Consider the following 12,691-nt stretch of genomic DNA (forward strand, 5'->3'; position numbering starts at 1 on the left):
GCCGAGCAGGTCATTCATGTAAAACTTGCATCACTATAATTATTGAAGAATTGTTTACTGTAGAGTATAGAACATGGGATTGATGTGATTTCATGAGGCAACAATGACACTTGGTGATCAAGTTATATACAGTAGACTGGGAGTTGAATCTAGGAACGAAGAACCCTTGAAATTGTAGCAACTTTACTAGTTATGAACAAGTTATAAAAGTTCTAAAGTGTCAAATTGTAGTTTTGAAAACATTTATTCTATGCTAACATCTTTTTAGGTCTTTGTGCTTTTTCACATTTAAGCTCAATAACCTGTGGAAATGCTAACCAGCAATAAGTCAGGTCCAGATACGCAAGGTAGACAATCTGCTATAGACGGGAGAAAACTTTCCTGAGTAATTCTGATTCAGTCTTCATTTCCCCTTTCCCACCCTTCTGAGTATCACTGATCTAACTGTGAATTTATAATTGCTGTTTGTAAATAAGTTGGACTTCATTTACTCAAATTTTCCTTGCATGTGTATAAACCTTTAAATATCAAAAATATTAACACGAATTTTAAAAATTATTCCCGCCAGACATGGTGGCTCATGCCTGTAATCCCAGCACTTTGGAAAGCCGAGGCAGGTGGATCACTTGAGGCCAGAAGTTCGAGACCATCCTGGCCAACATGGTGAAACCCCATCTCTACTAAAAATACAAAAATTAGCTAGGCATGGTGGCGTGCACCTGTAATCCCAGCTACCCTGGAGGCTTGAATGAGAATTGCTTGAACACGGGAGGGAGAGGTTACAGTAAGCTGAGATCGCACCACTGCACTCCAACCTGGGTGACAGAGTGAGACTCTGTCTCAAAAAAAAACAAAACAACAAAATTATAATCTTTGCTGCCCTATTTTAATGTTACATTATTTATATAGACATTTTCCCTTTTAAATTCAGAGCTGTCATACATGAAGTACACAGAAATGAAAAGAAAAGTTGTGAATGCTCGCAAGCTGAGATTGAGTCCTAATGAGGAAGCCTTCATTTTGAAGGAAGACTATGAAAGAAGACGAAAACTAAGATTGCTACAGTATGACTTATTTGGAATAAAGTTTTAAATTCCTTTCTTCCTCAAATTACTCGTATTCTTTTACATTAGAATGTTTTTTTTTTTTTTTTTTTTTTTTTTGAGACGGAGTCTCCCTCTGCCGCCCAGGCTGGAGTGCAGTGGCCGGATCTCAGCTCACTGCAAGCTCCGCCTCCCGGGTTCACGCCATTCTCCTGCCTCAGCCTCCCGAGTAGCTGGGACTACAGGCGCCCGCCACCTCGCCCGGCTAGTTTTTTGTATTTTTAGTAGAGACGGGGTTTCACCATGTTAGCCAGGATGATCTCGATCTCCTGACCTCGTGATCCGCCCGTCTCGGCCTCCCAAAGTGCTGGGATTACAGGCTTGAGCCACCGCGCCCGGCCTTACATTAGAATGTTCTAAATGTTATATTTAAAAATCTCGTCTGGGTATGCAAGAGCCCTGGTTCTTCGGTATTAACTAGTTTTGGAACACTTGAAAAATAGGCTGAGATGGTAAGTAGATTGTAGAAGAGTTGGAAGATAGGTATTACTTGACTCAAATATTGAAAATTGCTCTTTATCTTTTTAAAAAATGGTCTAATTGGTAACAGGAAGCTTAAATGACTGAAGAACACTAATTGGAAAGATTATTAGCTGCTGAAACAAATTTATCAGGAAATTGTAGATAACCCTTTTCTAGAAGTGTTTTTAAAGTCTTTGTGAAGTATGTTTCAGGCACCATTCTGTCTAGAATCAGAGATGATGTACAACAGAAATGGAGCTCTCACCTGGCTCTATCTATACTCTGGGCTATAGATTTTGTTGAATCATATTTATCACTTTAGCTTTTATAGGTGATTAGAGTGATAATGGCAGTCCTTTTGGGAGTGGGTGCTGAATAAAAGCTATCAGGAGACATTAGATACAGTCTTGAGATTTTTACTTTTTGTACATTCACTCAGATTTTCTGCTTTAAATAGTCCTTATCTAATACAAGATGAGTGTCAAGGAGAGTTGACAGACTTAAGAGAATTCATTTGAGTTCCTGTTTCCAAATAGCTTTTCAAAAAAGTTTAAGTGAACTTCCTTTCATATAACCTGTTAAATACGCATTCTTTAGGTTCGAGAACAAGAAAGAGATATCGCCTTACAGATAAGAGAAGACATAAAACAGAGGAGAAATCAACAATTGACACGTTTGGCAGAGGAGCTAAGGGCAGAATGGGAAGAATCACAAACTCAGAAAATACAGAACTTGGAAAAACTGTATTTGGCAAGTTTGAGAAGTATGGGAGAGGGACATCGACAGGCCAAAGAAAATGTGAGATCTTATTTGACTACCCAGTTGTGGCAGTAATATTAGTCAAAAGTAAATTATAGTTGTTGAATGCTTTTCTGATAACATTTTCATGTATTGAATTTCTTTGGGGCAGCTTGAGCTTTTTTGTAAATTTAATGGAATTTGTGAATAATAGGCTCATTTCTTACTAAGAGTTATTGCAAGTAAAATCCATGTCAAACAAACTTGATCTTCCTATGATGTTTAAATTAGCATTATTCTCTTCCAGTACTTCTCTATCTGGGGAAATAATAATCTTCTGAATCAGAAGTTGTTGTCCATCTCAGGCATTTTAGAGAGATTTGGTGGAGTGAATTCAGATATTTCAGTATATTTCCCTTAAACGTGGTTTGAATGTATATGCATTTGGATTTCATTTACTAATAGCAAACATTTTTTGATGACTTTCAGAAACTCATGGTAAGTCTGCCCCATTATTTTGATTTATTGTGATTTATGATGTGGAAATACTAGAGTCCCAGAATCAGTCACATACAATAAATAGCCTAATTACCAAAAAAGTAAATCTTTTGATAACAACTAGTGAGGAAGAAAATATCTTAAAGATTGTGGCAATCTGTTTCATGGTCCTTGATTTTAGCCTGTGTTTTTAGTCATAGCCGTTAAGTTCTGACTCAGATTTTTGTGATTTTATGTGTGCCACATTCATTTCGTGCTTTAGTGCAGTGTTTCCCAAACCTCTGTCGTTTGAATACCATGTTCACAATTTTTGCCCTGACTGGGAAACTACCCATATCACTATATATTTGACATTTTAATTTAGATGGACTCTTTTATTACTTACTTTAACCATGTCCCAAGTAGTTCGATATCCTATTTATATTTTTGTAATAATATGTTAATTGATTGCATTAACTTTACATTAAAATGTTTGTGTTTGTCCCCCTAACATGGCATATCATCAGTGGTGCTGTTATCATGCTCTGGGAAACACCGCTATAGTATGTAGAAAGAAGATGACAAAATTGATAAATCACTTCTGATATCATATGAGATACATTTCTGTTTTTTTTTTTTTCTGTTATTCTTGTTTAACATGACATTTTAAGTAATGTATATTTTTAGGAACCTGATTTGGATGCTCTGGCACAGCAGGCAGCACAAAGGAAAAGAAAAGCAGATTTGAGGCATAAAGAAGCCCTGAAAGTACAGAAAAATAAAAAAGAAATATTAATGAAACAAAAAACCTGGTAAAGTAATAATTTTTACTATAATCTCAACTGAAACTAACATGGTTGAAAGTAGAGGATACATAGGATACTGTGTAAGCAAATATTAAACGTCACAGTAGCATATTCATTGCATTTGTTAAACTTGATTTAAAAATAATGCTGGGGACGGAGTGATTTGCTTAGGTGAACATAATAACTAATGAGCTTTTCTAGTTGTAGTTTGAGTTCAGCAGCAGTTACTAAGTTTCTGAAGAAATGTATGGCTAGTTCAGAATGCATGTCAACCAATGTCTGTCTCTGATGTAAACATGAAATAAAAATTGATGTGATTAATAACATTAAAAAAGGTTGTAGACTCTGGAAGTCATCAGTATTTTTTGCATGTTGTAAAAATTAAAGGGCCATTCACAGGAAACATGAGTGAAGGAAAGTAAAAAATTAAGGGCTCTGTTACTAGTTAGCAATGGGCATTTTTAACAAAATTTCTGGGTTTTTTTTCACTCTAAAGAACATTGTAAGTTTCTTGGGTTGGTCCCCACCATAGAGCTTTCTGTCTTTAGATAGGCCTCTCTCAATTTCTAAACATTTTCTTAACATGTGTATAGACTCTTTACACATGTAAAGCTTACTGAGCCTGTGGTATCAGACTAGAGGATTTCTTGAGCCTATGACTTGTATATTTTTAACCCGGAGAGTTGTACTGTAATATTATCACTGATAGATTAATTGACGACATCTCTTATTTCTTAAGGCATATAAAAGCTCGAAAGGAAGCACTGCTTGTGGAAAAAGAGAGATCAGCCAGAATTACAAGTCTGCCCCCTCCTCCTCCAGCTCTTTTTGAGGTGAGTTCGAGTATTAAGAGGAACTAGGTCATGATTCTTCTTTACTATTATAATTCACTGGAGGTCAGAATGACTACCACTTAAACTTATACAAGTTTTCTTGTACAATTAAAAACTTTTACAGGAATATATCAAGTATTTTAAAATAATTCTAGATATCATTTCACCTGTAAATACTTTAGTGTGTATCTCTGATGTCTAAGGACTTTTTTCTTAGTATAATACTAATATTGTTTCCAATATTATTTAATACCCAGTATTTGTTCACCCTTCCTCAATGATGTCAAAAAAATTTTGTTGTTTGGAAAACTATAATGGTTTTGGTTTTGAAAAAACTTTTAATAATTCTGCCTTTTGAAAAAATGCCCTTTATTTATTTATTAGGGGGAAAGAAACTAGACTATTTGTCCTCTAGACTTTCCCACACTCTGAATTTGGCTTATTTTAAATGGTCAATATTTTACAGATAAATTTTCAGTGAAGTTAATAAATGTGCATAAGATTATAAAGTATCCAGGTGTGATTTTTAAAAAGAAAAGAGGAAAACAATGTTATAAATTAAAAAGAGGGATCTATTTTTTATGGGAGTAAAATGTGTGCTTTTGTGATTTGAAGCTTGTTTTAAAAAAATGTAATTAAAGCAGAAAATTTTAAAAATATTTGTTCTCCATAGCTTGTTACAGTTATTGAAATGGCTATTTGGATGATTGTCAAAGTTACCTAGTTATTTTTATCTGAAAAATTAAGTAGAAGTAAACCCACAAATACAGGGATGTCTAATATAGTTGTACATACAAATATATTCTGTATAAGCGTAAGTTCCAGATATTCACTTCTTAGGCCTTTCAGTTTGTCAGACTTCCTGCTTTTTTACGTTGAGCTATCTACCATGTAACATTTGATCCAACAAAATTCAGACGTAAAAGTCATATTTCAGTCACTCCCTCAGTACAAAGTGACACGATAAAAGCCAGGCAATATATTATCCATGATGCCTTTTGATTATCTTTGTATTAATTCTTAGTATTTATAACAAGCCAAAGACAAAAATTTATAAAAAGCAAACAAAACTCTGTAAGTGCTTTGACAAGCATGAATTATATCAGTGGGCATGAACTATTTAGTTCTTTTTTTCTTTTGAGACAGAGTCTCACTCTGTCACCCAGGCTGAAATGCAGTGGTGCAATCTTGGCTCACTGCAGCCTCCACCTCCCGGGTTCTAGCAATTCTCCTGCCTCAGCCTCCTAGGTAGCTGGGATTATAGGCACCCGCCACCATGCCCAGCTAATTTTTGTGTTTTTAGTAGAGACGAGGTTTCACCATGTTGGCCAGGCTGGTCTGGAACTCCTGACCTCAGATGATCCACCCACCTCGGCCTTCCAAAGTGCTAGGATTACGGGTATGAGCCACTGCACCCAGCCTAATTCCTTTTAAGAAAACAGGACATATTCCTCATTTTTCCCTCTGCCAGTTTTCAGAGTGAAGAGTTGGTGTAATAACAATGCCGTTGGTGGTAAATGGGTTTTTTTTTTTTTTCCTTTCTCTTTTGTGACTATCACTGTTAACTTGTGGAGGTTTTTTACTCAATATTACATAGTTCAATTGTAGTCATTATTCTTTTTCTTCTCACTGATGTTTGTAATATCTGAAATTGGGTCAGCAGGAGAGTCTTGAAATTGTTTCTTGCGTCCCTGTGACTCCATGAGCATTTCCTTGCTCTGTGGCTCAGCAAATGACCTTGGCTTAATTTACTCTGTCCCTTATCTGGTATCTCCAAAGACCCCTGATTCTTTTTAGTGGAGAAATGGTACTTATACATAAGATCTGGGTGACTGCATTCTTGTTTCACTAAAAGGCATTGTTTTAGAAAAATCCATTACCCAAGCCAATAAAGGTGTTTGGGATAAGGCAGTGTTTCTGAATGTCTTGAGATGGTTGTGAATTTATCACATAGAAGGGAGGGACAGGATTTTGGTTTGGGAAAAACTAGGTTGTAGGGTATTTGGGGGCCAGGGAAATGCACCATATAAGAACACTGTGTCACATACACAGGATATAGATGCATCTGTATCACTGTTTCTTCAAGCAGATAAAAATATAAATGCTGAGAAGCCTGAGGAAATAAACCTAGACTATTTAGTCTTCTCAAGCCAAGGTCTTTCCTTAATTTAAGAAAATATTATTTTTTGAGAGAGCTGTTTACATGGTGAAGAGAATTGATACTTCTTGTGTACCTAAGAATTTAGTTATGTCAGGTTTTTTTTATTCGTATCTAATTTAATCACATTAGCCCTGCATGTTAGATATTTCCACGTAACAAATGATGAAAATTGAAGGTCAGAGTTTAAGTAACGTAACCAAAGTCCTTTAATAGGTAAGTGCGAGAACCAGAGTTTATGTCAATGTCAAATTCTATAAAACTCATGATCTTTTTACTGTGACACTTAGCTTCCCATGAATATACTTCTTCAGAGTTCATGCTAACTGTTAAAGTTAACTACTTATGTACTAAAGTCTAGAAATGTAAACAACCACAGGCTTTTCATAGGTATGTTAAAGAATGAAGTTTTTATTGAAAACCCTGAGATGCTATGAAGACTTCTCATATATCTATACCAGACGCAAGAGAAAAATGAGCTTTGTTTTACTTCTTCCCTTGCTTATACCTTTTTTGTTGTTGTTTGAGACAAGATCTCACTGTTTTTCCCAGGCTAGAGTTCAGTGACTCTTCACCAGCACCATCATAGCTCACTGCAGACTTGAACTCCTGGGCTAAAGCAATCCTCCTGCTTCTGCTTCCTGAGTAGCTGTGACTACAGGCATGTGCCACAGTGCCTGACATTTTTTTTCTTGTTTTCCATTGCTGCATGAGCCAGTGTCAGGTACTCCAGAGTAGAAAGCTGGTTTTGTCCTGTACTTGGGTAGATAAAGCTAGAAATAGTTAGTGTGGAGCAAAACTAAGGCTGGAAGATAGAACACGGGAAGTAAATTGAGTGATTAAATTATTAACAGATCATCCTAATTCTGCCAGGCCAAGGACGGATTTCACTAATAACTTAGGTGCAATTCATTGGAAATCCTGTTATAATCAATAAAGATTCATAGTAATCGAAATCTCAAATTGTGATCCCAATTTTGGGAGGATTCCAAATTCAATCTATACATAATTGACTTTACTCTGGAAGTACTGGTATTTTAAAATGTGTAAACTGAATCACTTTTGTATATCAAATTACATAATTTTAGAGACTTGTTTTCTTCAGAGTTCTTCCTTGTCAAGAAGCCTATGGTTTATTTTTTTCAAGGCATTGATTTAAAGGCTAAGATTCTTTGTAGAGTGAAGCATTCTAATGTGTACCACCATCTCTGAATTTTTGTTTTGTGACCAGTTTCTTACTGAACCTAATATTAACTAGTTAAAGCTAGGTGTGGTGGCACCTGCCTTTAATCTCAGCTACTTAGGAGGCTGAGGTGGGAGGATTCCTTGAGCCCAGGAGTTCAAGACCAGCCTGGGAAACATAGCAAGACCCTGTCTCAAATATATATGTATATGTGTATATATATGCTAGTTAATGTTTTCATTAGTGGTCAGTTTAATCCTTTACCTGAATGATAAGACCCTGAATAAAGTCCTCTGTTGTACATATCTGGATGTATTTCCCAGGTACTTGCCAATTAGTTATCTTCTGACTGGTCTAGGTAATTCTCAACTTTGGCTGTACATTTATCACCTGTGCAGCTTTTTTTTATTTTTTATTTTTTGAGACAGAGTCGTACTCTGTCACCCAGGCTGGAGTACAGTGGTGTAATGTCGGCTCACTGCAACCTTTGCCTCCTGGGTTCAAGCAATTCTCCTGCCTCAGCCTCCCAAGTAGCTGGGATTACAAGTGTGTGCTACCATGCCGAGCTAATTTTTGATTTCTAGTAGAAAAGGGGTTTCTCCATGTTGGCCAGGCTGGTCTCAAACTCCTGACATCAAGTGATCTGCCTGACATCAAGTGATTGGCCTCCCAAAGTGCTGGGATTACAAGTGTGAGCCACAACACCTGGCCGCAGCTTTTTAACAGTGCTAATACTGGGCTCTGTTCTTAAAAACTTGTTAAAAGCTACTCAGGTAAGAAATAAGTTCTCAGATAAGAGAAAGTTTCTCAGATAAGAAAAAAGGTCTTAAAAACTACTCAGATAATTCTGCTCACATTAGCCTGTTCACTTTTACTTGGATTTTCTTAATCCCCCCTTCTTTGTTTTTTTTTTTTTTGAGACAGAGTCTTGCTCTGTCACCCAGGTTGGAGTGCAGTGGCACACTCTTGGCTCATTTTGCATCATTGAAGCCTCTGACCCCTGGTTCAAGCAGTTATCTTGCCTCAGCCTCCCTAGCAGCAGGGATTACAGATGTGTGCTACCATGCCTGGCTAATTTTTGTATTTTTAGTAGAAATGGAGTTTTACCGTGTTGGCTAGGCTGGTCTCGAACTCCTGACCTCAAGTGATCCACCTGCCTCGGCCTCCCAAAGTGCTGGGATTACAGGCTTGAGCCCGTGCCCAGCCCCTTCTTATCTTTTATATTGTTTCTTTTCACTTGAGTCCTCCTCATCATTCCACACTCATATATGTTATAGCTAAAACTGGTTAATTCTGAACCTATTCTTATTTAAACTTTTCTCCCTCCCAACCTGTGTTGCATTTGTGATGTCATTGAATTAGCCAGGCATGATGGTACATGCCTGTAGTCCTAGCTATGTTAGGCTAGAAGCATAAGGATCACTTGAGCCCAGGAGTTGCAGTGAGCTATGGTCATGCCTCTGTACTCTGGCCTTGTCAACAGGCCTTAAAAAAATTAAAAATGCTTTTTATACTTTAATTGATTCTCACAGTAATTGTCACAATGATCATATGGTATAGCAATAGCTATAAATCCACTTTTCTTAAGGAAGCTGAGGGACAGAAAAGTTGAGGGACTTTGCTAACTTTTCACTACTAGGATATAATACAGAAGACATCCAGCAGAAGTGTTAGCATTTCTTTCTGGATATTTTTTTCATCATGTTATCTGTAAAATGCATGGTTTATTATTTAACTTATATGTAATTGTTAGAACTTCTAGGTGTTAGAACTGTTACTGTGAGCTCCTTGAAGCCAGCGGTCATTCTTTATTTTACTTCTCATTGTCGTTCACAATGCCTTGTGTAATGTTTAACACATAGTAGGCACTTAATATTGTCAGTTTAGTTAATTAACATCAGTGTGTGATAGGATGTGATGGGTTGAATCTGCCTTTACTACAAAATACAGGAAAGAGAAGGGGGAGGGTAGTTTACTTTCATTTTTCTGAGAGTTGTTTTGTTCTGGAATAAGTGTAATTGAAATATATTGGCAAGTGTTTCGGGAACAAAACTCAAAATTCATCATTAAACATTGAGAAAATAAGACTGGTGTGAACTATAGTAGAATTTTTGTGATTAGATATGGAAAAGGACATAATGAGGCATGTTGTTTTCTTATAAATATAATGAAATGATTTTCATTTCGCTTGATATGGCCTATAAGCCCTTCTATATTCAGGAGATTTAAAGATGAAATTTCTCTATAAATAACTTAAAAATTGAGATGAATAAAGCACATTGATTAGTTAGCGACACCTTGAAGATGATTTGAAATACTGATGAGTCTGGTACTTTTATTAAAATTTGAAGTAATTTAACTAAAAATTTGATTTCGTTATGAGCAGATTTTAACATGTTTTGGATGTGGAGAACTCAATAAAATACAAAATAACTTTTTTTGCATTGGATTCAGCTTTAAGTGAAAATTAATGCTTTTAACCTATTTTTTTATGTTCTCTTTTCCAGAACATTGAAGTAAAAAGAATTTCTGCAGTCAAAACCAATAGTTCTACCTACCACCATCTTCACACTTTTGTGAGTAGAGAGATAGACACAAAACAGGTGATTGACTTATTGTTTCTTCATGCCCTCGATTTATTATTTCTGTGTGCATTGAACTGAATTATATCTTAGTTATATTATGGTGTTCCCAGATTTCAAAATTTGGACAATTGGTAATAATAATCAAAAACCTTTTAAATGCTTTGAATTTTCATGTCAGGCATATGATGGTTTAATATGAATTAAAGAAACTAGTTGGCTATTTAAATGATTATATTTTAAAATAGCAGATTTTAAAGCTTTTTTTAATCATAAAATATTACATGCTATTTGTGAAAAATTTGAAACTATACACGTAAGTGTAAACTATTGGGAAAACACCAGTTCTGTCATCAAAGTGGAATATGGTTAATGTTTTAATAAATTCATTTTACTTTTATTTAAATATAAACATATACACACTTTTCAAAACATGATTTTTAGTAGCCACTTACTATTTCATCATACCATTTATTTAATCATTATTTTTTGCTTCTATAAGTAATCATTATCTTGCACATTTTTATCCACATCTCTGATTATATAATAAATTCCTAAAAGAGAAAGTATTGGCTCCAAACTGTGTAACATTTGATACGGATCATTAAATTGCTTTTTGAAAGCATCAACAACATAGGAGAATGGCCACCTTACCATAACCTTGTCTGCATGGAATATTGTGTTTTAAAAATTATTGCCAGTCTTAAGAGTAACAAATGATATATTGTTATTATAATTGCTATTTCTCTGTGTCAGTGGGGGTTTTAATTTTTTTCATGTTGAATATGTTTGGCTACTAGGAAAATAAATTTTATAGCATTCCTGTGGCATTTAGAATGCAACAAATACACATTTTGGTTGACTGCTTAATAGCAGGTATTAAAAGCAATATTCAGTTAAGAACTAAAATGAATATCACAGAATGAACTTCTAAGATGCAAGAGTAAATCTGAGATTTATTTAAAATTGTAAAGTATTATTTCATTTTCAACATTATAATGTAGGAACAATAACTTCAATTTGTTGCTAAATGCTTTACTATTCACTGCATTTTTGTGATATTAAAAAGATGTTACATTTTAACTAAGATTGATGATGGATTATTTTTTTACCTAACTCCATCAGCATAGGGTGCTGGTGGTATTAAATTAATATCCATAAGCTTTCTTTTTTGATAGTAACTAGAAGACCTACCTCCTTTTCAATTTTTGGACTTAAAAATTAGATCAGTAGTTACAATGATAAAGGGTTAGAAAAAAGTTAGGGACCACAAACAAATTTTATTTCTAACAGTTTTATGAAAGTGGTCCCACAAACTAAAGCTTTGTGTAGGTTGAAGATATGATATCTGAATATTTCCAGAAATAGATTTATTACTGTACACCTTTTTATTTGAATATTTTATTTGCTGCTTTACTCCATCACTTACTAAAAATCTGTCCTTAAACCTTGGATTTAAAATGTGATGATTAATGTGTTTGGCTTTCAAGATCAAATTACCTCAGTTTTCATCTGCACTCAGCTCACATGCACAATAATTTTAGCATCTTCCCTGGAAGAGAACAATATGATCTTTATAGCAGGTATCATATAAAAAATATTTGCACTCTTGGCATATATGTTTGGGTATTTTTCTTTAGCAGCTTTCTGCAAATAAACTTTCATTTGTTCAGTCAGCCTTTTTAGCACATAAGAGCTGCTATTGTGTGTGTGTGTGTGTGTTTAACATCCTGATAAAGTAATTCCAAAATCTCTTGTATGTCATAATATATATCTTTGGCTGAAGAAGAATTATGAAAGTGACCTGCTGTAGTCCTACTTACAGCCAGTAGTTGTCTACATTTTGTTTTGTTAGATTCGCTACCTCTACACACAACTAAACAAAACATCATATGCTTGGAAGTCCTACATTACTTATCCATGGCCTTCATCCTGTCTATTCTTTGTCAGTGACAGTTACATAGCACTTTTTTCAAATGAATTTTGCATTCTGAAAATATTTCTTGAGTCAGATTCACTATATTGTTTGTGGTGAGACCCAGAAATGTCTGCAGAAAAGTGCAGCTGAATCAGTTAAATTCATCATCGATTTTCCATGCTCTATTATATCTAAAAAGATTTCTGTCCAAATATCTGATGTGCAAAATGCAGAAATGTATTTATTAATAGCATTTATCATTCGTATATCTTTGATCTTCAAATGTTGAAAATAGAATCTAACATTATTTCAACCAGATTTATGGTTATGTTTTTAATTACATTGACACAAATCTATAGGGGATTGTCTTTCTAAAGCTGTATTACAAATCTTGTTTTGAAGTATGATCAATAAGAACAAAATTTGTTTGT

General features: G+C 34.9%; 1 protein-coding gene across 11 annotated transcripts in view; it reads left to right on the forward strand.

Annotated features, from left to right (window-relative positions):
- Positions 1-12,691, forward strand: part of CEP295 (centrosomal protein 295) — a 72,517-nt gene that overhangs the window by 3,476 nt on the left and 56,350 nt on the right. For 10 of the 11 annotated variants that reach the window (XM_033205546.1, XM_033205549.1, XM_033205550.1 and 7 more), the window contains exons 2-6: positions 932-1,063; positions 2,161-2,363; positions 3,468-3,592; positions 4,326-4,419; positions 10,268-10,363. In XM_033205546.1, coding sequence (XP_033061437.1) covers positions 932-1,063; positions 2,161-2,363; positions 3,468-3,592; positions 4,326-4,419; positions 10,268-10,363 — 650 coding nt within the window. Of the gene's footprint in view, positions 1-931; positions 1,064-2,160; positions 2,364-3,467; positions 3,593-4,325; positions 4,420-10,267; positions 10,364-12,691 lie in introns of those variants that run through there. The other variant, XM_033205551.1, reaches the window with a different exon arrangement.

Source organism: Trachypithecus francoisi, unplaced genomic scaffold (assembly GCF_009764315.1).
Source record: "Trachypithecus francoisi isolate TF-2019V2 unplaced genomic scaffold, Tfra_2.0 Lachesis_group8, whole genome shotgun sequence".
Taxonomy (NCBI): Eukaryota; Metazoa; Chordata; class Mammalia; order Primates; family Cercopithecidae; genus Trachypithecus; species Trachypithecus francoisi.